Source organism: Thalassophryne amazonica, chromosome 7 (assembly GCF_902500255.1).
Source record: "Thalassophryne amazonica chromosome 7, fThaAma1.1, whole genome shotgun sequence".
Taxonomy (NCBI): domain Eukaryota; kingdom Metazoa; phylum Chordata; class Actinopteri; order Batrachoidiformes; family Batrachoididae; genus Thalassophryne; species Thalassophryne amazonica.
In genome coordinates this window covers 97,386,883-97,411,658 of record NC_047109.1, presented here as the reverse complement: position 1 = coordinate 97,411,658, position 24,776 = coordinate 97,386,883, and the positions used below count along the sequence as shown (strand labels likewise).

Below are 24,776 nucleotides of genomic sequence, written 5' to 3'. Positions count from 1 at the left end.
GGGTTTGTGTAAAGCTGTACGGCCTTTCAAATGTCTCAAAACTGACAAAATTTTGTTTCTCCTGAAATCCAAGCATTGTAATGTAAGTTTATTTTTGTAACATGTTGCAAATACGGCTCATTTTAATGAAGAGAACATACTGACCTGGGGGGAATTCCATAGCTATGTTTTTTCCTTCTAACTGCAGAAGGAAGTGCATGTGCACATGCGGGAGGTTTTGAGATAACTTGTGAACTGACCCACTTGTTTGATGCACATTCCCGGGCGTGCACGCTAACATCCGTAAAATGTCTTGTAAATCACTGCAGAGGTGTTATCTGATTTCAAAAACAGCGTTTTTAGATTTAAAAGTGTTTAATATGCTTCTCATATTTTGTAAAAGGTAGTGAGAAATAAACACTTTTTGGAGTTTTTGGATTGTTTCCACCATCTTGATTTAATTTGTGTGAGTGAGCATTATGCTGCCTTTCTTTACTCTGATTGGCAGTCACAGTCCAGCATCCCTCATGCAGATTGCTACCAATTCTAAGTCATGGTATCTGATTGCTTGAATTTCTCCCCTTCAGGGGGAGAAATTCTAAATTATTTCCTGATATTGCTAATTTTGATCATATTGGCAATAACATATTATGAATCTCTTATTAAATGCTAAGGAATAAATTTATAGCAGTGCCAAAGAATTTTTTTTCTGAATTAAAATCTTAAAAAACAGAAGCCATACAGCTTTCAATAAAATTCAAGGTAATTAGGCTCAAATGTCAAAATTTATATGTGTATATATATATATATATATATATATATATAAAATCTCCGATTTGCACCAAACCTTGCATATATCCTGCATATACAACCCCTGGCAAAAATTATGGAATCACTGGCCTCTGAGGATGTTCATTCAGTTGTTTAATTTTGTAGAAAAAAGCAGATCACAGACATGACACAAAACTAAAGTCATTTCAAATGGCAACTTTCTGGCTTTAAGAAACACTATAAGAAATCAGGAAAAAAAAACTTGTGGCAGTCAGTAACAGTTACTTTTTCAGACCAAGCAGAGGGAAAAAAATGTGGAATCACTCAATTCTGAGGAAAAAAAGTATGGAATCATGAAAAACAAAAGAACGCTCCAACACATCACTAGTATTTTGTTGCACCACCTCTGGCTTTTATAACAGCTTGCAGTCTCTGAGGCATGGACTTAATGAGTGACAAACAGTACTCTTCATCAATCTGGCTCCAACTTTCTCTGATTGCTGTTGCCAGATCAGCTTTGCAGGTTGGAGCCTTGTCATGGACCATTTTCTTCAACTTCCACCAAAGATTTTCAATTGGATTAAGATCCAGACTATTTGCAGGCCATGACATTGACCCTATGTGTCTTTTTGCAAGGAATGTTTTCACAGTTTTTGCTCTATGGCAAGATGCATTATCATCTTGAAAAATGATTTCATCATCACCAGACATCCTTTCAATTGATGGGATAAGAAAAGTGTCCAAAATATCAATGTAAACTTGTGCATTTATTGATGATGTAATGACAGCCATCTCCCCAGTGCCTTTACCTGACATGCAGCCCCATATCATCAATGACTGTGGAAATTTACATGTTCTCTTCAGGCAGTCATCTTTATAAATCTCATTGGAACGGCACCAAACAAAAGTTCCAGCATCATCACCTTGCCCAATGCAGATTCGAGATTCATCACTGAATATGACTTTCATCCAGTCATCCACAGTCCACGATTGCTTTTCCTTAGCCCATTGTAACCTTGTTTGTCCACTTGGTGCAACAGCTCTCCAAGGTGTGTTCACTCCTTTTTAGATGCAGACTAACGAGCAGATCTGATTTGATGCAGGTGTTAGTTTTGGGGATGAGAATTTACAGGGTGATTCCATAATTTATTCCTCAGAATTGAGTGAGTCCATATTTTTTTCCCTCTGCTTGGTCTAAAAAAGTAACCGTTACTGACTGCCACAATTTTTTTTCCTGATTTCTTATAGTGTTTCTTAAAGCCAGAAAGTTGCCATTTGAAATGACTTTAGTTTTGTGTCATGTCTGTGATCTGCTTTTTTTCTACAAAATTAAACAACTGAATGAACATCCTCCGAGGCCGGTGATTCCATAATTTTTGCCAGGGGTTGTATGTGGGTTATGGAATTGGCCAGACAAGGTCAAACCTGCCATAGGTCAGTTGTTGGAGTCAAGGTCACGTTTGTCTGTTTTTTGGTCTAAGGTCTAATCCTCCAAGGTCCTTTGGCTGATTTTACCAAGATAGCTATGCAGGTGAAGGTCCACCTTGCCATTGCCTTTAAAGGGTTTATTTTGACAAAGCTCAAGGACAATGGTATAAAGGTCAAGGTATTTTGTTTTCAAAGTAATTTTGACCAAATTTGGTACACATATGAACGTGGTTTCCAGAATTGCCCTGGCAAGGTTAGCCAATGGTCAATCATTCAGGTGAAGGTCAAAATAACTGCGGGAAAGGTCAAGATCACTGTGATGAAAGGTGAGATTTTCATCAGGCAATTCATTGTGTTCTTTACCAGGGCATTATACCGAACATCAAGTGAGGCCGAAGGCCGAAATAAAAAGCTGAAGCGTTTTAGTCATGCCAATGCTCCCTGGAGCAATTTTATTGAAGAAAAAAGTCTGAAGGACATAAATGACATGGTGAGATGGTGAAGAGCTTCGTTTATTAATGTTGGTGACATAAACATATTATTTATTGTTGTTATAATGTGCACTGATCATTCAATAAATCTGTAGATCTCAAGAATGCAGGAGCTGCTGTTGTTGATATTCTACTTAGCAATTATATTTTCAAGAATAGCTTTAATAAATCCATATGTATGTACCATTACACCTTACAATAGTTTATCATTAACAAATCGTGTCAGTCTATTTAAAGTACCTTCATCTCAAGACCTTCATACTCCCAAGCAATTTTGAACTATGGTGTATCACATACAATCAACAGAATATATTTACATCAACCTAGGTTGATGTTCGTTCCAAGGCTTTGCTTTAGTTGTATTATATTTGTTGTTGGTATACCCTATCTATCTGCCACAGCTTAGTGTCTTCATGCCCTTGGATATTATTGCTTAGTCCATTTCAAAATCACAAGAAGCAGCCACAGGTTTAAATTTAGGGCCCGGTCCCACTGGCATTTAGGAGGATTTGCGTATGGATTGCGCACAAAATTCGTTCATATTCGCTTAACATCCGCAATATGCATGAAACATGCTTGTATGAGTCGGCCGACACCCGCACACGTCCGTAATTATCCGTTGAGGCACGTTTTTTTCATTGCCAGGATTTTTGAGCTGCACAAAATTTTGGCTGCAGATGACATCCGCCTTACATACTCCATACATACTCAATACATACACAAACATACTCAATCTATATGCTGTATATTCGCCATCATCTGCTGATATCCGCAACTGACAGGGATTTGCGGCTTGGCAGTGGACTGGGACAGTGTGTAAAATGGATATTTTGCGTGCCCATCATGTCCACATCACGAACTAAAATAAGTTGTAGCGACTGCATACAGATTGGCCACGAATAAAGCGTTTTTATTACGTCTGCTTTGCATCTGATTTCCGGCGGATGCAAATCAGTTGCGTTGTGTTCACAGCTGGACGCTGTTATTTGTTTTACCGGCTGCCACGCGCTCTGTGCTGGATGCTGCCTATATAAAATAATTATTTCGTGGCGGATTAATCATTTTATTCTGCAAATTGGCTGTTGAAAATGGCTCTAATCACCTCCTGAATCACAGAAAGCATTTTGAGCCGTCTAAAAAGGTAATTATTTGACTTGTTTACATTGTCAAGGCTTGATAAAACAGTTGCGTTTTTTCCTTCTTGTCTGCAGTTGTTACATTATTTATTCCTGTGTTTATAACAGATTTACCTTCTTGTTATAATCGTTCAGACAAGCTGCGCTCTGATGCGATCCGCTGACGTCATCACTCGCCCTGTTCACTGCTTGTTTTCTCCAGTCTACTTGTCCAAGTCCAGCACTTGCTCCAGAGGCTGTATTGTTGGTGTGAATAGTGATGCCGACGCCCGAGTGTACTTCTTTTATGACCACAATGCAGATGCCGTGCACGCGCAACACGTGCGCGATGCATTCATAATACACCCGTAATACTGCCGTGATAATCGCAATGCATCAGATCCGTTTCCTCACTACATGTGTTATACAACCGTGATTGTTCATCATATATTTGCTATATATTATTAATATATCCGTAATTCATACTGGGACATTTGTCATTTTTGGCCATTTTTGTTGCAGACGATAACAAATGCCCATAATTTGTATACTCAATTCATGCGCAATTAATCCTCTCCCCAGTGGGACAGGGCCCTTATCTCCTTGGAGGAGGTAACAATGCAAAACACAAATATCTTACTTTCTCTGAAAATAAAAGTAACATGTTGATAAATCCAATGCAGACAAGAACTGTTGGGCATCTTTCATAACTTTTCACAGGTTTTCTTCTCATTTCTGCATCAGAAACAGCAACCGAAGTGCCACTGCATAACATGTAAAAACTGAGAGTTGAGCAGAGAACAAAATTTACATTTGTCTTTTCGATGGTTTCCAAGTCTCAAGCAACAAACAGATAAATGACAAGCAATGATCTTCTGCTCTGTGTTATATGGCTGGGGGGGCCTGGCTGCCGGTTTGTTTCTGTTTTTTGGTTTTCCTCCCAGGTGGTTTGCGTTTAGGGCTGAGTGGCTGTGTTGCTGAGGCTGTCAGGACCTCACCCTGATCACCTGCGACTCGTCAGGACTCACAGCTGTGGTGCATCTGGATGGATTGGAACATGTTGGCATTTAAGACTGGAGTGCACAGTGTGTATTTGCCAGAGACTCGACCTTGTGACCAGACGGGTGAGATCGTCGTCTTGGGAGCCATCTCATCAACAGCGGATGCTGAGAACGTCCAGGTTTGATGCACAGTCTGTGAAAGAGGAGGGGGTGAGGTCTCACGCTCGTCAGCACACTTCCTGAGGTACGTTAGATTTTGTGACTAACAGTTATACAGTCAGTAAATGTGGTGTCCCTCACACCTTATTGTATTGAGCTGTTTGTTAGTCATGTATCAGCTTCCACTGCAGTGGAGTTTTGTGAACTGGATGTTCCATGCCTGCAGGTTGGGAAGCTGATCAGTAATCAAGCCAGGAAGTGTTTGCTGTTTGTACACCTTTAAGTGTTCTGTGTGTAGAGTGTGGACTCACATAATGGTTCCTTCTTTCACAGACTCGGTTGTTGCGGCCACCTGGGGGGTGTCGGCGGGGTCCTTGGGTCCGAAACAGCTTCTGGCTCCGGACCGTTAGCGCTGCTGGGAGCGCACCACGCCAGGCCGCACCTTTTTTGTTATTATCACTGTTATGTATTAAATTCAGTTAGCCTTTGTACCGTGCTCTGCTTATTTCATACTGGGTCCTTCAAACGCTGGTCGGTTCTCCGAGCTGCGTCCGACACATAACACTCTGCATAAAACTGCATGTCTGTGTTGAGTACTGTATCACATGAGTTACCAGAGGCCAGAAAGAGGAGCAGAGTGTTTGCCTCAGTGAAGCTTTTTGTGCAAATCAATTTGATCTTACAGTTTAATAGAATATTTTACAATTGGAAATACACCAAGTTTAACGTCAGCACTCAGTAACACTGAGCACTGTACACATACACACACACACACACACACACATATATATATATATATATATATATATATATATATATATACATATATATATATATATATACAAGGTCTGTTAGAAAAGTAATGGACCTTTTTATTTTTTGCAAAAACTATATGGATTTGAATCATGTGTGATTGCATCAGCCAAGCTTGAACCATAGCACTAGCCATAGCACTTTTTTCGGCACATTCCACTGTTACAGGAGTTTTTTGTCATAAAAAGACGTGCGGAGGAATTCGCGCGTCGGGACGGAGGCGCAGGGCACAGAACAAAAACAACGCCGTGATGAAGCCTCACAGGACATGTTGTGGAATGTCCAGCTCGTCCACAATTTCTCGGATAGTCACACGACTGAAAAGCCACCGAAAGCTGTCAGAATTTTCCGAATGGTGCAGCTGGGCATGTTAGGGCTTGTCCTGTGACACCAACACGGAGGTGCTTTCGTCCCGCGCAATGAGCGGCTCCGTGGCGAATTTCTCCGCTCCTCTTTCCATTACAAAAACTCCTGTAACAGTGGAATGTGCCGAAAAAGTGCTATGTCCAGCTGTCTTGCCATTTCTCTGGTAGTCAGACGACATCCCGGATCAACAAAGCGTTCACTTTGGAAATGATCTGGTCGTTTGAGCCTGTCGATCGCCGCTCGGTGCGCGGCGCCCCATCCGCCACTGTGGGCCGTCTTTAATCCAGTTGTAATTGTCCTTAATCTGTGTGATCCCCATAAGATCTTCACCGAAAGCCATCTGAATTTTCCAAATGGTTTCCTTGGCTGTCTCTCACACTTTCTGAAAAGATTTTGATGAACAAAGCGACAGTCAATCAGCCAACTTCCTGACAATGAAAATCCGACGAGGGGGCTGGACCACTCCTCCCACAAGGCGTGCTCACAGGCAAATGACGCAACCGACAGGCGTGAAAAAACTCACGCATGCGCATGAAGGTTCAAGCTTGGCTGATGCAATCACACATGATTCAAATCCATGTAGTTTTTACATAAAATAAAAAGGTCCATTACTTTTCTAACAGACCTCGTATATATATATATATATATATATATATATATATATATATATATATATATATATATATATATATATATATATATATATATATATATATATATATATATATATATATATATATATATATATATATATATATATATATATATATATATATAGTAAAACTTGCATATAATGGATTTAGGTGGACCAGTGAATTATAATCGAAATCTATAAAATTGACAAAATCCATTACATTATGTAACAGATTAGTTACAGTGAGAAGGCACCGAACGATCTACGGGGGATCTTGAATCGAGACCTGCCTCATTTAACCCTCTGGGGTCCAAGGGCATTTTTTGGACAGTTCACTCGCCTGGCATAAATGTTTTATTATTGCTGTTAACAGCTCTCCCTGCATCTCACAATCAAGTTTATGTCTCAATTTTTTTCAGGACAACCTGTGCTTTCATAATATATATACTTTTGTTTTATAAGTGTAATAAAGGTTGACAATCAAAAATAAGGAAGGAAAAAGTAAAGCGGAAAATAATTTTCCACACACATTTATTCAAAACACACAGCAAACTATAATAAACAACTGTTTTGACACTTTATAAAGGTAATCTGAGGTCTTGTGTGAAAGACTGCACAACAAAAGGTTCAAACAATAAACACAAATGCACATTTTGAACAATATATACAAAATGGTCTCTGCGTTTTTTTGTTGTTTTTTTTGTTGTTGTTGTTTTGTCTTCATGGTAAAAGCAACAGAGTTATCCAGTAACATTCACATGCAAACTTGTGGAGCAATCCTGATAGTTACACACTCTTTGAGCACGTGAGACTGTCATCAGAGGCTCTCTGTCTGCTCCGTCTGCTTCAGTGACCACTGTGCATAATGGCACAGGGCGCACGGAGACCAATAGTATGTACTCACTGGAGCACCCAGGGGGCTATTCAAACGGGCCAACTAGTAACATATCACTCCTGAAAACAATCTTTGGCTTTTCACGTGGTGAAAACGAGGTGAGCTAGTTTGGTAACGAGGTGAATCTGCCCTACAATTGGATTTTGGAAAACCATGTGATGTTGAACCAATTCTGACTGGACACTCACATTGCGCACGTCATCACACAGCTTCTATAAGGAGTACAAAGATGGCCGATGGGTGGCGTGGAAGTCCACAGAGTTAACTTTTCAGCAAAAAAATAGTACGTTTCTATCTCATATCATTAAAAAGTTATTTATAATTTAGTAAAGCTTGGTCTTAGCCGTCGTATACGACTGCGTCGGCCCCGGATGGTTAATGGCCGGGTCAAAAATTCCTCCACAAAAAATAAAGATGTGCCTTAAATATGTAGTGGGCATTATGTTTTGTAAAAAAAAAAGTGACTTTGGTCAAGTCACTTTTTTTAAGTCTAACTCTAAGTCTGCTACTGAGTGGTACCTTAAAATCCTAAAGCCTGATTTATGCTTCTGCAGAAACTCCTGCAGACTTGAGAGGAAAACTGGGGACCACGATCCGAGACTATGTCAGCTGGTATCCCATGCAGACGAACGATGTGGTGGACCAGGAGGTCAGCAGTCTCCTGGGCCGTTGGGAGCTTTGGGAGGGCCACGAAGTCGGCCGCCTTGGAGAACCGGTCCACTATCGTCAGGATGGTAGTCATGCCCTGGGACGGCGGGAGGCCCGTGACGAAATCCAGGCAGATATGAGACCAGGGGCGATGAGGCACCGGGAGCGGCTGGAGAAGTCCTTGTGTCCTCTTATGGTCTGCCTTGCCCCTGGCACAGGTGGTGCAGGCCTGGATATACTCCCGGACGTCGGCTTCCATAAATGCCCACCAGAAGCGCTGCCGGACAACTGCCACGGTCCTTCGCACCCCTGGATGACAGGAGAGCTTGGATCCATGACAGAAATCCAAGACTGCAGCTCTGGCCTCTGGTGGGACGTACAGACGATTTTTTGGTCCAGTTCCGGGGTCCGGGTTCCGTGCCAGGGCCTCCCGGACGGTCTTCTCCACGTCCCAGGTGAGGGTGGCCATGATAGTGGACTTCGGAATGATGGGCTCCGGTGGATCCGACAGCTCAGTTTTGACTTCGTCTTCGGGACAAGGCATCTGATCTTTGGTTCTTGGTCGAGGGGCGATAGGTGATCCAGAAGTCAAAACGCCGAAAGAACAGTGACCAGCGGGCTTGCCTGGGGTTCAGCCGCTTGGCGGTCCTGATATACTCCAGGTTCCGATGGTCAGTGAAAACCGTGAACGGCACAGACGCTCCCTCCAACAGGTGTCTCCACTCCTCAAGACCCTCTTTCACCGCAAGGAGTTCTCGGTTGCCGACGTCATAGTTCCGTTCAACCGGGGTCAACCTGCGAGAAAAGTAGGCACATGGGTGAAGAACCTTATCGGTCTCTCCGCTCTGGGATAGCATGGCTCCTATCCCTGAGTCAGAGGCGTCCACTTCAACCACAAACTGGCGGCCAGGGTCGGGCTGCACCAGAACTGGTGCAGTCGAGAACCGTCGTTTCAACTCCCTGAACGCGGCTTCGCACCGATCCGACCAAGTGAAGGGGACTTTTGGAGAGGTCAGGGCTGTCAGGGGGCTAACTACCTGACTGTAGCCCTTAATGAACCTCCTGTAGAAATTTGCAAAACCGAGGAACTGTTGCAGCTTCCTACGGCTTGTTGGTTGGGGCCAATCTCTCACCGCCGCAACCTTGGCCGGATCAGTGGCGACGAAGTTGGAGGAGATGATAAACCACAGGAAGGACAAAGAGGTGCGGTGAAACTCACACTTCTCGCCCTTCACAAACAGCCGGTTCTCCAACAACCGCTGCAGGACCTGACGTACATGCTGGACATGAGTCTCAGGATCCGGAGAAAAGATGAGTATATCGTCCAGGTATACGAAGACGAATCGGTGCAGGAAGTCCCGCAAGACGTCATTAACCAAAGCTTGGAACGTTGCGGGGGCGTTAGTGAGGCCGAACGGCATGACCAGGTACTCAAAATGACCTAACGGGGTGTTAAATGCCGTTTTCCACTCGTCTCCCTTCCGCATCCGAACCAGGTGGTATGCATTTCTAAGATCCAACTTGGTGAAGATTTTGGCTCCATGCAGGGGCGTGAACACTGAATCTAACAGGGGCAACGGGTATCGATTACGAACCGTAATCTCATTCAGCCCCCTGTAATCAATGCATGGAAGGAGTCCGCCGTCTTTCTTGCCCACAAAAAAGAAACCTGCACCCATCGGGGAGGTGGAATTCCGGATCAGCCCGGCAGCTAATGAGTCCCGGATGTAGGTCTCCAATGATTCGCGCTCAGGTCGTGAGAGATTGTACAGCCTGCTGGACGGAAACTCAATGCCCGGAATCAAATCAATGGCACAATCATACGGACGGTGCGGGGGAAAGGTGAGCGCCAGATCCTTGCTGAAGACGTCAGCAAGATCGTGGTACTCAACCGGCACTGCCGTCACATTGGGAGGGACTCTGACCTCCTCCTTAGCCTGTAAACCGGGAGGAACCGAGGATTCTAAACACACCCGATGGCAGGTTTCGCTCCACTGAACCACCACCCCAGATGGCCAATCAATCCGGGGATTGTGTTTCAACATCCAAGGGAAGCCCAAAATCATGCGGGAGGTAGCAAGAGTCACAAAAAACTCGATCTCCTCCCGATGATTTCCAGACACCACTAGAGTTACTGGTTGTGTCTTGTGTGTGATTAAAGGGAGAAGGGTGCCATCTAGTGCCCGCACCTGCAATGGCGAAGGGAGCGCCACCAGAGGGAGCCCTACCTCCCTAGCCCATCTGCTGTCTAGCAGATTCCCTTCTGACCCCGTGTCCACCAGTGCTGGGGCTTGAAGGGTTAAATCCCCGCTCAGGATTGTAACTGGGAGTCGTGTGGAAATATGTGTATGCCCCACGTGAATGTCTTGGCCCACCCTAAGCCCAGTTTCTATTGGGCGGGCGTTGGTGTTTAACCGCTTGGGGCAGTCTCTCTGCAGATGCTCACTCGAGCCGCAGACAAAGCACTCCCCACGGGCCAGCCTCCTCTGTCTGTTAGGTGGTCTAAATGTGGCCCTGCTCGTGTCCATAGCTTCGTCAGCAGGGGGAGCTGTAGCCACACGGAGCGTTGAGGCTGTGGAGCGTGGGGAGGGCGGAACCTTTTCAGACCCGGAAGGGAGAGGGACGGCGCGTGCCCGGCCACATCCTTTGTCTCGCTCCCGACGGCGTTCCTCTAACCGATTGTCTAACCGTATAACGAGATCAATAAGCCCATCTAGATCCCGCGGTTCTTCCGTGGCTACCAGGTGCTCCTTCAGGACCGACGACAGTCCGTTTATGAAGGCGGCGCGGAGCGCAACATTATTCCAGCCAGACCTCGCAGCTGCGATGCGGAAGTCGACTGCATATTTGGCTGCGCTCCGGCGCCCCTGTCTCATAGACAGCAGCACAGTTGAAGCAGTCTCTCCTCTATTAGGGTGATCAAAAACGGTTTTGAACTCCCTCACAAACCCAGTATAAGTGGTAAGGAGCCGTGAATTTTGCTCCCAAAGCGCTGTAGCCCAAGCGCGTGCCTCACCATGAAGCAAGTTAATAACATAAGCCACCTTAATGGCGTCAGACGCGTACATGACAGGACGTTGTGCAAAGACGAGCGAACACTGGATAAGAAAGTCCGCGCATGTCTCCACACAACCTCCGTACGGCTCTGGGGAACTTATGTATGCTTCAGGGGATGGTGGGGGGTCGTTGAACGACCAGTGGAACGTCTATATTCTGCACCGGGTCGGCAGGAGGAGGAGCTGCAGCAGCGCCCTGATCGCGCGCTTCCACCTGCGCGGTGAGAGCCTCCATCCTGCGGTTAAGGATGACGTTTTGCTCGGTCATCAAATCCAACCGAGCGGTAAAGGCGGTGAGGATTTGCTGCAACTCACCAATCACGCCTCCTGCAGACGCCTGTGCACCCTGCTCTTCCATTGGTTGTCCAACAGATGGTTGACGCCCCTCGGGATCCATGACGCTGGCCGAGATATCCTGTTGGGAAAGTGTAGTGATACGGACCCACAACAGGGGGCGCAAATGATCGGACAATGAAAGAGTCGAATATGAACACTTTACTGTTGTGAAAGAGCACAACAAAAACACAGAGGATTACAGAATTTGAGCAAACAGTCAATCCACAAAAGTGACGTGTGGGCAGGCTCGAGGATAGAAGACGTCTGTCCTGAGAAGAACCGGAACCACACGCTTTCCTCCGCCACCGAACCTGGAGAATACTGGAGCCGCCAAGTTCCGAGTCCCCAGGTGGCCACCGTCTCCGAGTGTCGGATCTGGTACTGCTGGCGAGGAGCAAAAACAGTCATATGTGGGTGGGTGCACACCCAGTAACAACAATGGTGGGAATTCCACCTCCACCTCTAACACACACTCGTGCAGCTCCTGTCTAACCACTTATCTGGTTGGGGTGTGAAGCGAAGCCGTCGCTGATCACACCAAACGCCAATCTCTCAGATAGGGAACACCACAGGAAAGCAGCTGCAAAAAGAGTTCAGACTAAGACACAGTTAAGGCTGAGAATATTACCTTCACAGGTAGATGATATCTCGGCAACGAGGTGGAGATGACGTCCGGTTTTTATGGAGTGGAATGATGAAGTGTAGATGGATGACAGCTGTCATGAGATAATGAGTGACAGCTGTCACCCCTGGCTGTGTCTGTGGCGGCAGCGCCCTCTCGTGCCTGAAGCCCGCACTTCAGGCAGGGCGCCCTCTGGTGGTGGGCCAGCAGTACCTCCTCTTCTGGCGGCCCACACAACGATAGGAAAGAGTGAAACCAGAAAAGTGTCCAATCACAGCCTTTTGCATCTGATTTAACAGGTGCACACATCAGGCTGCAGGTGTGCATGGTATGAAAAAATAAACAGTCGGTGTTTTAATCACAGAAATGACTCTGGTGGTGCTTTCTTCGAATCGGCAAGTGTCAGAGCACTGAACTTTAATTTTGTACCTCTGTTACTGTGCACGTGCAGACTGCTCTGTCCGGTATATGCGAGGAGTTTTTAATGGAAATGCACTGCGGTCAAACAGGACGTTTTTTCCGATGTAAGTGGAAATCCGTTACACAAAATCTAGCATATACAGTGTTTATTACATGGAAAATACAATACATACAAAAGCATGGAGACTTTTTTCATTGTCTTGTGACAATGAAGAAATATATATATATGAGGTCTATTAGAAAAGAAACCGACCGTTTTATTTTTTAAAAAACTATATGGATTTGATTCATATGTTTTTATGTCAGCCAAGCTTGAACCTTCGTGCGCATGTGTGTGTTTTTCCACGCCTGTCGGTGATGTCATTCGCCTGTGAGCACGCCTTGTGGGAGGAGTGGTCCAGCCCCCTCGTCGGAATTCCTTTGTCTGAGAAGTTGCTGAGAGACTGGCGCTGTGCTTCATCAAAATTTTTTCAAAAACTGTGAGGCACATCCGAGTGGACACCATTCGAGAAATTCAGCTGGTTTTCGGTGAAAATTTTAATGGCTGATGAGAGATTATGGAGTCTTACTATTGCTTTAAGGACTTCCCACGGAGCGGGACGTCACGCAGCGCTCCGAGGCTACGTCGTCATCCTGTTTCAAGCTGAAAACCTCCAAATTTAAGCCTCTGTTGACCCAGGATGTCGTGAGAGAACAGAGAAATTTCAGAAGAGGTCGGAATCAGCAGACATTCCACTGTTAAGGGAGATTTTTTTAATGAAAGACCTGCGGACGGATTGGATGTTGCTTGTTTTATTCAAGCCCCAACATCCTGCCATAAAAAATGTAGCTGCCTAGAAGAGGAATAACTTGCAGTTCCTTGAAAGGCCCTATTTCAGGGTGTCTCCAAAAGCTCGCAGATTGCTATAGAAGCTCATGTTAAAATGCCCAACTTTTTACAGGAGAACAACAAGACGTGCGGACGGATTGGCGCGTCGGCTCGCAGCCGGCGCGGTGCGCCCACCACAGGAAAAACACCTCCGTGTTGATAACCATTTGTAAAATCCAGGCGGCTTTTGGTGGCTTTCAGTTTAGTGAGTATCTGAGAAATTGTTTAACAGCAGGGCATGTTACAACTTGTCCTTAAGGCTTCCAACGGAGGTGTTTTTCCTGTGGTGGGCGCACCGCGCCGGCTGCGAGCCGACGCGCCAATCCGTCCGCACGTCTTGTTGTTCTCCTGTAAAAAGTTGGGCATTTTAACATGAGCTTCTATAGCAATCTGCGAGCGTTTGGAGACACCCTGAAATAGGGCCTTTCAAGGAACTGCAAGTTATTCCTCTTCTAGGCAGCTACATTTTTTATGGCAGGATGTTGGGGCTTGAATAAAACAAGCAACAACATCCAGAAATGCACAAAACACTAATTAAAACAAGATATATAGAGAGCAAAAAAAGATGTATCCAACACTGAAGTGATACTATGGAATTCATAATTTAATGATGGGATGCATGTCTGAATGCAATATTGTTTACAACATTATCAAAAAAGAAGAGGAAAAAGCCTTTTTCTGGGCTGAGTTGCAGTTTAACAGTGTGATAGCTGATGATATCCAGTCATTTGTGTCGTGTATACAAACATCATCTATGGAGATAGCTCACACTAATCCGTCTGCTTAAACCCCTCTGACCATATGTTGCAGTTTACAGCTACAGAATGGGTAAAATTAATGGCTATCACATGCTTCCTAATGAATGGATTCAGCGGGGCACACTCCCATAGTGTCTGGGAGGTTGTCCACGCTCTGCAGTGATTCACTGGGATCTAGTCCCATCCTAATTTATGCTGTCACACATTTGTTTCACATTTCATTTCTGCCTGCCTGCAATCAGAAAGACCTATGAAGAAAGCAAAGAGTTCAGAACATAAAGAGTGATGGCAAAAATAACAGAGCAATAAAAACACCTGTAGTTTAATTTTAAATGTAATCACTGTTTAATAAAGACTGTAAGAGCCCCTTTGTGTCAGTCAAAAGGCAGCAGCTTACGTTATTTGTCCACATGTCAGGATAGGTTGAAAAACCTTCTGTAGATACTCTGTTTTTTTCCCCCTCCAGCATTTAGAGGTCTGGCAAAAAACTCTGACCTCACTGAGAGAAACATCGTGCACACAGATAAAGGAGGACCAGTTCAGCAGGTTTCTCATCATTGTAATCCATTTGCATTGTTGTTGTACATTTGTGGAAACTATAATAAGTTCTTTTAGCTTCTCCCTTTACGCTGAGGGTTGCCACAGCCGATATGATATTTCACACAAAGATTTTGCTGGATATCTGCTAGAGACAGGTGACACAACATTTAGACTTCCATCACACATCGTAAGAATGAGCAGGAATCAGGCAGAATCAGCCAGAATGGGAAAAAACTCAAACACTGAGGGGCAGTCGGGAGGGACAGACAGTCAAACAGCCGTGTATGACTGACGGGCGACCGTGTTGAATGTGGGTGGATCCAGTACGGACTGAGACGTGCACACCCGCAGCCCAGATGTTTTTGACAACAGTACGTAGACAATTTTTTTTGGGTTGCAATGCAACACACAAAAAAATATGAAAAATGTATTTACTTTATAAGTCAATAATGTCAATTTCATAAAAAATAAATCAATTTAACCAGATTACACCTTTAACCCTCTGGGGTCCAAGGGCATTTTTTGGACAGTTCACTCGCCTGGCATAAATGTTTTATTATTGCTGTTAACAGCTCTCCCTGCATCCCACAATCACGTTTTATCTCTCTTTTTTCAGGACAACCTGTGCTTTCAGAATATGTATGTTTTTGTTGTGTTTTATAAGTGTAATAAAGGTTTACAATCAAAAATAGGCAAGGAAAAAATAAAGCGAAAAATAATTTTCCACACACATTTATTCAAAACACACAACAAACTATAATAAACAACTGTTTTGACACTTCATAAAGGTAATTTGAGGTCTTGTGTGAAAGACTGTACAACAAAAAGGTTCAAACAGTAAACACAAATGCACATTTTGAACAATATATACAAAATGGTCTATGCATTTTGTTGTCCATTGATATGGTAAACAGTGCTTTAGGCCAAGAAAGCAACCGAGTTATCCAGTAACATTCACATGCAAACTAGTGGAGCAATCCTGATAGTTACACACTCTTTGTTTGAGCATGTAAGATTGTCATCAGAGGCTCTCCGTCTGCTCCTGCTTTCATTGATCGCTGTGCGTAATGGCGCAGGACACACTGAATATGTACTAATAGTATGTACTCATTGGAGCACCCAGGGGGCTATTCAAACGGGCCAACTAGTAACATATCACTCCTGAAAACGATCTTTGGCTTTTCACGTGAGGTAAATCTGCCCTACGATTGGATTTTGGAAAACCATGTGACGGTGAACCAATTCTGATTGGACACTCACATTGCGCACGTCATCACACAGCTTCTATGAGGAGTACAAAGATGGCCGATGGCTGCCTCGAAAGTCTGCGGAGTTAACTTTTCAGCAAAAAAAAAAGGTAAGATTCTATCTCAGATCATTAAAAAGTTATTTTATAATTTAGTAAAGCTTGGTCTTAGCCATTGTATACGACGGCGTCGGCCCCAGAGGGTTAATATTACCGTATTTCATCCAACGCAAATAACAACCACAAACTGCAAATCCTCATTTCTCTGCTCCATAGGCAAGTGCAAAAATTGTAAGAGTTACAAAAACTTACAACATGCAGTTGTGGAAGCCAAAAAACATACGCTAGCCTTATACACTAGAATGGCATTGCATCCTGCAAGCACCCAATCACAGCAACAGAAAGTGTAAGAGATCCAGCTGCACATCAACTCAGTTAAGCTCACATAAACAGAGGAGTGCTGGGTCTCAGCAGAGGTATATACACTCTGGGTGCCCTCCAGTTTACTGTTGTTGCTCTGGTTAGGGTGATGGATAAGGATAGAGGTAGTTTAGTGACATTCACAAATGTTAATTCTCTTTGTGTAACATTCAGATGTCAGCAGACATCTGCAGCGTTGTTATTTAACAGTTTAGACATGATGCCACAGTGGGATTAATCTCTAGACTACTGGGTGTAATAACAAGAATCATGTGCAGATATATCAACAAATGGAGTATGTCATGTGGAGTTTTTTTTGGGGGGGCATATATTTGATTTCCATGTGTAGTGATCCTCTAACCAAGATCTGGTTCTCTGCTCTTCTGACTTTACATCTTTGATGGAATGTGAACTACACACATACATATACAGACACAGCGGGGTCAGATAAATACTTTAGTGTCCCTTGGGGTCTTTTACACATGATCTCTCTCCAGATACTTACAGAAGGTCTGTCCATCTACATTTGATGAGCTGCCAATACCAAATAGCAAAACAGCCATAAACTTACGCATGCACAGAGAAAAGCACATGTACAGCAGTAACAAGACACAAAAAAATGACCAGGGATTCCCCCCCCCCCCCCCCCCCCCAAAAAAAAATAAATTTAAACAATAATAATAAACCCGTATTAGAAAGTCACCAAACTCCAGCTTTTCCCAATTGCATTCTCATTAAAGGTGTAGCCCCTTTACAATTTTTATTATTTGTCACAATATGGCTTCAGCACAAGAATAATGTTCTTCCTTAGTATTCAAATAAAGAATGCATAATCTTATATCGCTAATATGATCAAAATTTGCTCAGTTTGGAAACTGTTTAGAATTTTGACCTATGTGAGTTAAAATATTGTGGCAAGATGCCATGGCACAGTTTTTGTGGCAACCTCAGAGATGATGCAGGGTGGCGGTTCGGACCCTCAAACGGCATGCTGGGAGACTGACATTTGAGGGTGAAACGACACTGCCATGCTACATGTGCTGGTGTTCGCATCATAGAGCCAAAGAAATGGAGAACAGCTTCAACTGCAACTGAAATACAACTGAAGTGGAAAGAAAGCAACAGACACAGCGAGTTCAAATAGGCAGCCAGAGACATATTTAACATAAAGGTTTTGCTGGATATCTGCTGGACAGTTAAAACAACACACACACACACACACACACACACACACACACACACACACACACACACACACACACACACACACACACACACACACACACAGGTCTACTGTGCCGTTTGTCAATAGTAATGTTGCTTAGATTCAGAAAGTTTTTACTTCCTTTGTCAAAATGAGTCAGTGGGGAGACATTACGATCACAGCTTTATTAGATGCCTTTTTCATAGTTCCCAGTTTCCATCAAACGCAGGATAAACTTCAAATCTTGTGTATGCACATATGCTTTTTCTCTTTTATGATTTCCCCCCAAAATAAATACTTTACCAGTGAGAAAATGACCTATAATTCTGCAATATACCACAGAAGTAGATGTACTTTATATAAAAAAAGAGATTAATCATCACATAAACTTTGTCCATTTTTTTGCAAAAAATCAAAAGGGACCACATCTTTAAGGATTATGTAGTAGTCTGTGTTTATTTATTTTTTTTTATCTAATAAAGACAGTGTTTTTAACAGATTAACAAGAGCAGTAAGATAAGTGGCAACACAAAGAGGTGGTGCGGAGGGAAGGGTGAGGGAGAAGGTGAAGACAAGCCTGAGGCAGTGAACAGATGGATGGGCTTGGAAGTGGAAGGAGACAACAAATTGAATCAGGTAGATATAGAGATGCTTTGATGGAAGCATGGAGAAGAAGGAGAACAAGGTAGGGTTAGAAGATGAGAGAAGCAGAGTAGATCTAAAACAGGACTCACCTTCACCCTGTGCCTTACTGGGGAAATGGGAAAACAGGGTCAGCAGCACCAGTGCAGCCCACAAGAACCACCTGATGTGGTCCGTCAACAACATCCTCACAAACAGCAGCCTAGACCTGCACAGAGAGGTGGAAGATCATGATGATGAGACATGAAAAGAAAGAATGGAAACTGAATAGCGATAAGAGAAAGAAAGAAGGGGAATTTTGCCTGAGAAAGACTCGACACTGTACACACTGAATGCCATTCAGCTCTGGGTCAAGGCCCACCTTACTTCCATGGCCCCAAGTCACTGATCTGGAATCAGTTACTCCTACCTAATATCCACTTTGCGACAATTACAGAGCAGCAGTCTAACAGTCTAGACTGACCGCAGAGCAGCGGTTGAGCCTCCCGCCTACACGGGGCAGACAGGGCACGAAACACTGAAGGCATTTGTTTGAGAGAGAGGAGAGGAGAGAAATTAACAAAAGCAAATTGTTAAAAAAATAAATAAATAAAATAAAAACGATGGAGTATAACTATAGAAAAAAACCGATGAGACCTGTTTGAATGATAGCCTGGAGAGGGACTATATCACGTGGGCTATTGTCCAACCACAAGAGCAAATATTACAGATTCTCTTCTCCTCTTTTTCCACTTCACTCTTTATTGTTTGTACCCCTCCTTCATCTCTCCTCCTCACTTTTTCTCCCAATCCTCCTCCTCAGTCTGCCACTCATTATTACCCTCTGAGGATGGACAGAGACCTATCATTTATCTCCCAGCGAAACACTCTGGCTGACAGTCGTATGAATAAAACAACACATGCAACAAAGTTGTATCCAGATTGAATCATTCTCTGATGCAGAAGTAACCCTCCGGTTTTAAAAGAGCATTCCAGCTAAAGTCAAAAGGCTAGAAAAAATGACAATGCATGTTAATAAGATTTTGCAGGTGAGAGGATTGATTTTTTTTTTCTCATACATCAGCAAGACATGAACAACATAATAAAGATTAAAGCCCACTGAAACTGAGATTAAGCACAAAGGTTCAATTGACATTAACACTATTCAATTAAAACTATTACTGTTAAAGTTGTACTTATTTTGAAGGCTTATATTTGTATTATACACTGTTTTATGCAAGAAAGTTCACTAAACTGCTGTAAAATGAATGCACGCACATTTTTTCACCCTTATTAAAGTGTGTAGAGGCAATCGAACTGCCTCGAGGCCCCGCCCACTGCTGTGTTTGTTGGATTGTGTTTATTTGCATACCAAGACGTGATTCGGCTTCAATTTGTGACGCAACAAATCAATCAAGCAAGTGCCAAATATAGATTAGAAAAAGCATTAAAAGTGCCAGTTTATAATGAAAATCAAATATCAGTGGGGGCCGAACACTTAATCATGTGATTGCATAATATAAACATACATTACAGCTAAATATCATTCACTCTGAGCGCTAATATTTACCTTGTAAGTTATCTTTCTTAGGGAGAACTTTGCAAATATTTAACTATTTAATGCTAACCACAAAAGTTAACTTTCCAGGCACTGCTTTGCAGAATATTTTGTTCTATTAATGTGCAGGCTCCACATGTGGAGTATCAAAATAAATAAATAAATAAAAATAAATATTTGAAATCTCTGAACCCACAGACGCACATAATCCACTGCAGGTTTTAAAGAAACAAAATGCTAATAGAACAGGAGTCATTTCATTCAGGAGTGGAAAAACATTTACTGGATTTTATTTTCTTCTCCAATAAAAACAAGTTCGAGTTACTGATTTAATTCACAAGAGATTTGTGTCAATCAATATTCAGACGCACACCTGAATGAATGAATGATTGATTGAATGAATGAATGAATGAATGAATGAATGAATGAATGAATGAATTCATTAAACAGTCTTTACCTCTTCAGTCATCAATTCAGTACGTCCTTTAATCCTCAAAGAAAATCCTCTGCCTGCGGCTCCGTTTTCTTTCTCTTTCTCCCTCTTTCTTTATCTCACTCCTCCGGATACAATCCAGTCCGTCCGGAGTGGGTGTTTCTCGTTATTCAGCCATCCCTCCCTCCAGCTATTCCCCCCATCCGAGAGAGAGAGAGAGAGAGAGAGAGAGAGAGAGAGAGAGAGAGAGAGAGAGAGAGAGAGAGAGAGAGAGAGAGAGAGAGAGAGAGTCCTCCGCTTCTTCAGATTCAGTTTCAGTCCCGCGCTTTTAAGATCACATCAATGCTCGTCAAGTGAATGTGTCCAAATCTGTGGGCTTTAAAAACGAGAATTAGTCCCATTACTGACGACTCCCGTTCACAATAAGTCGCTTATTCTAAAAAGAAAAGAACCCAAAAAAAGATAAAAGAAAGAAAAGACAGAGCCGACTGCTGGTCTCGAGCGCTCCGAGCAGGTGCCTCGCGCGCTGTGCGGCTTGCTTTGATGTTAAAGGCAGAATGACTCAGGTTTTCAAAGCGGACAACCTCAGCTCAAAGTTCAACGTACAAAATAAACAATAAGAATTTTTTAAAAATAAATGCACATAAAAACAGCATATAAAGGCTTGTTCCCTGTGTTTGTTATTTATTGTGGGTTTTGGGATGCTGGATTCAAACATGACAATAAAGATGGCTGATTGGCGACTGCTTCCAAGATATTTAAGTTTTTACATTGTACCTCCACGTAATTATATTGGGTTGATAGTGGAGTTTTCATGATAAATCATAAACATTGGTCTTATTGTGTTTCTCTGATTGTCTGCATAATAATATTGCATGTGTTCTCTTTTAGTAACACTTTAAAATCAGCCAAATTGCTTTATATTAACCAGTAGCTGACCAAACGGTAGCCCGACAACAGGCCTGAATTAACCCGGATACTGGCCTCTCTCTCCTAGCCTCTGATTGGTTGGCAGCCAAGCCTCACTTTGGTGTTGCAAAAGCGCTGCTCTCCTATTGGTCATTTAGGAGTGGGAATTCCCACTCCTAAATGGTGGCCAGTATCCAGCCTAATTCAGGCCGGTTTTCGTGTTAACCAAACGGTCCCCCCTAAAAATCGGTCCACCCTGCCTTCACTGCGCATGTGTCATTAGCAGCAGTTCACTGATTATCATATCGTTTCTGCTTAAAACTGCACTCCAGTCATCATCTATTTCAGTGACAGATATCTGAAGCTTTCCACATAAATTCAGTGTTATTTCATCATAAAAGACGAAGGAAGCGATGAGAGCGCCGCAGCTAGACAAGCTGCTAGCTGATGCGGTCACTGCGCATCGGTCATTTCAAAGAGTCATGGAGTATCATCCTTGTTTCTGCTTAAAACTGACTTTAGAATGATTTAAGAGGTTTAACCTTGTCATCTGACGGTTAATAATCCCATTAATCCATTTGATTGCTTTGGGTGAAGAAACTCTGTCTCAGATGAGCTGCTGAGCTCCGAAATGGTGCATGAGCAATAGAGGTAGAGTGGACCAATTTTTAGGGGCGGACCTTTCGGTCTGCGACACCAGTCTCACTACTGTCTTGTACACTTTCCCCTTCACTCTTGTAGATATTCTTCAGTTACAAATCACCCGTGCCACCTTTCTCCACCCACTGCACCCTGCCTGCACTCTATTCTTCACCTCTCTACCACACTCTCTATTGCTTTGGACAGTTGACCCCAAGTATTTAAACTCGTCTACTTTCACTGATGAACTCATCCCATCTGCTCAAAGTGATGTTAATCAGTGAAATCACTTGCTGGAGTCAGTGGTTGCAAAGAAAACCTGCACCCTCTTGGCCCTTTCTGGAATACTTTGGACACCACTGGTTTTGACAGACGGCCAGCTCTACCAAGAGTTATGGTGGATCCCAACTTCTTTAAGTTACGGATGATGGAAGCCACTCTTCTCATTGAGACCTTCAAAGCAGCAGAAATGTTTCTGTATCCTTCCCCATATTTGTGCCTCAAGACAATCCTGTCTCAGAGGTCTACAGTCAATTTCTTTAACTTCATGCTTGGTTTGTGCTCTGACATGCACTGTCAACTGTGGGACCTTATATGTAGACAGGTGTGTGTCTTTCCAAATCATGTCCAATCAACTGAATTTACCTCAGGTGGACTCCAATTAAGTTGTAGGAACATCTCAAGGATAATCAATGAAAACAGGTGCACCTCAGCTCAATTTTGAGCTTCATGCAAAGGCTGTGAATACTTACGTACTTGTGAATCATTAGTTTGTTTGTTTTTAAAAAAAATATTTGCAAAAATCTCCAAAAAACTGTTGTCACATTGTCATTATGGGGTATTGTGTGCCAAAGTTTGAGGGAAAAAATGAATTTCATCCATTTTGGAATAAGGCTGTAACATAACAAAAAGTGGAAAAAGTGAAGCGTTTTATATACTTTGTGGATGCACTGTAAGTAAGTAAATAAATAAATAAATCCATTGACAATATTATATCAGTAAAAGAATGAACTGTTTGGAAAAGAATCTGTAAATACTGGCCATGGGTGCTGCTATTTTTTGTGGTTGTTTGGTCTCTTGTGCAGTGATGATGATTGGCAGCTGGACCCATATTATTGCAATTTCTAAAACAGGCAAAGAAAGCTTTAAGCTGATCCAGGAGAGAGAAATGAGTTGAGGGGAAAGTGTTGTGGGTTTGTTTTTTAGTCCGTGATGTCCCCAATGCCTTGCCACATGTTGAGTGGGTTAGTTTCCCTGAAAATCTGTCTCTCTTTGGTGCGCTCCACCCACCAGCACCCGCCTTGCTGGTGTCAGCTGGAAAATTATGATAGCAACCGCAGGGAGAAGAAACATGATGCCTATTACATGGGCAAATACAGGTCAACTTATACAACAGAATGGGAGCAGAAAGCCAGACTTTAAAAAATAGCTACAATGTAACACCTTTTGTCTGTTCTGCAAATGAGTGGCAACTCAAAACACTGTTCCAGCATGTTTTGAAACCTTTGCAACACTATTATTTTGGACCATTGTTCCAGAGTCTGTATCAAAAGTTAAAGCATCACATGCTTTGCTAAATGAAGCCCCATTACATCACCAGTTGTTTTGAAACAAATGTTTTGAGACATTCAATGCTGTAATCAGCACGAGGTCTGTGCATGCACTGGAACATATGTCGCTTATCGATAGCTGTGGTTACACTATAAATGGCATATCCAATCATGTACAAGAGAGGGAGAGATAAAGACAGAGATTATCCTTGTAGCAGAAGGGTAGCGAGTGCGTGTGTGCTCACTTGTGAATCATGACCACCCTTCTTTGAATGATTGAACATCCCTGTTTAATTTAACATCATTGCTGATCTAAGACGGGGCAGAAAACCCCAAAACCAATAAACAGTGACAGAATTAAGCATCTTCAAGACTAAAGGCAAGCAGGTTGCATACAATCAGCCGGAGCAGTATATTCCTCAACAGGAGAACACAAAGGCAAACAAATAAACCAAAGCCAATAAACAACAACAACAACAATGAACAGTTTTATGTAGTGAACTGAGGGCAAGAATCATCACCTGCAGAAAACTCAACCAAAAAGAAAGAAACTAACAATAATAAGCCAACACAAATATGGAGCAGTTGTCATGAACTGCCGCAGGCCTGGGTTTTCATCTTGGTTCTGTCTGTGCTCATTTCCCCTGTCTTTGATTTTCAGTTTAGGATTACTTTAGTCACTGGTTTTATTTTGCATTTTACCACTATAGTCATTGTTTGTAATTTCTGTTTGTTATGCTTTTGCCACATGTTAGTTGTTTTAGTTTCAGCCCCAGCCTTTAATTCTCTTGTTGATCACTTTCAGTTCTCACCTTTGTCTTGATTTTGTTTCTTTGCTCCTTCCAGGTGTTGATTTTCTTGCATTATGTTTTGGACGCACCTTCCACTTTCTTTCTGTCTGCTTAGTGTTTACTTTTCTGCACTCTCTTGCACCTGTTTGCTTCATCTTTGTCTCTTTCTTCCATGCATCTTAGTGTTTATTTTATTGCACTCTCTTGCTCCTGCTTGTCTCAGCTTTGTCTCCTTCCTGAACTTTCTCACACACCTGTTTTCACCTTCCTTAATCACACCCTGTTATTTAAGCTGTGCATTTTTCTCTGTTCTCTGCCAGTTCGTTGTGCTTGTCACCCTGTGTTTCAGCCCTCGTTCCAGCCTCAGTAACCTTGCTCTAGTTTTGTTTTTTGATCTGATCAGCTGTGTATGACCTTGCCTCGTTTTTGTGACCTAGTTTTTGCCTCTGCTCTGATTGCTTTGTCTCTCTGTGCCACTGAACCCTGCCTGCCTTGGACTACACCA

At 43.0% G+C, this 24,776-nt stretch overlaps 1 protein-coding gene across 1 annotated transcript in view; it reads right to left on the bottom strand.

Moving 5' to 3' along the window:
* Positions 1 to 20,593, bottom strand: part of LOC117514639 (collagen alpha-1(XIV) chain-like) — a 496,536-nt gene extending 475,943 nt beyond the window's left edge. Inside the window, exons 1-2 of the mRNA XM_034175192.1 lie at positions 20,407 to 20,593; positions 18,505 to 18,620 (exon numbers count right to left, since the gene is read on the bottom strand). Of these exons, the coding sequence (XP_034031083.1) occupies positions 18,505 to 18,598 (94 nt within the window). The 5' untranslated portion in view covers positions 18,599 to 18,620; positions 20,407 to 20,593. The remainder of the gene's footprint in view (positions 1 to 18,504; positions 18,621 to 20,406) is intronic.
* Positions 20,594 to 24,776: the final 4,183 nt, after the last annotated feature.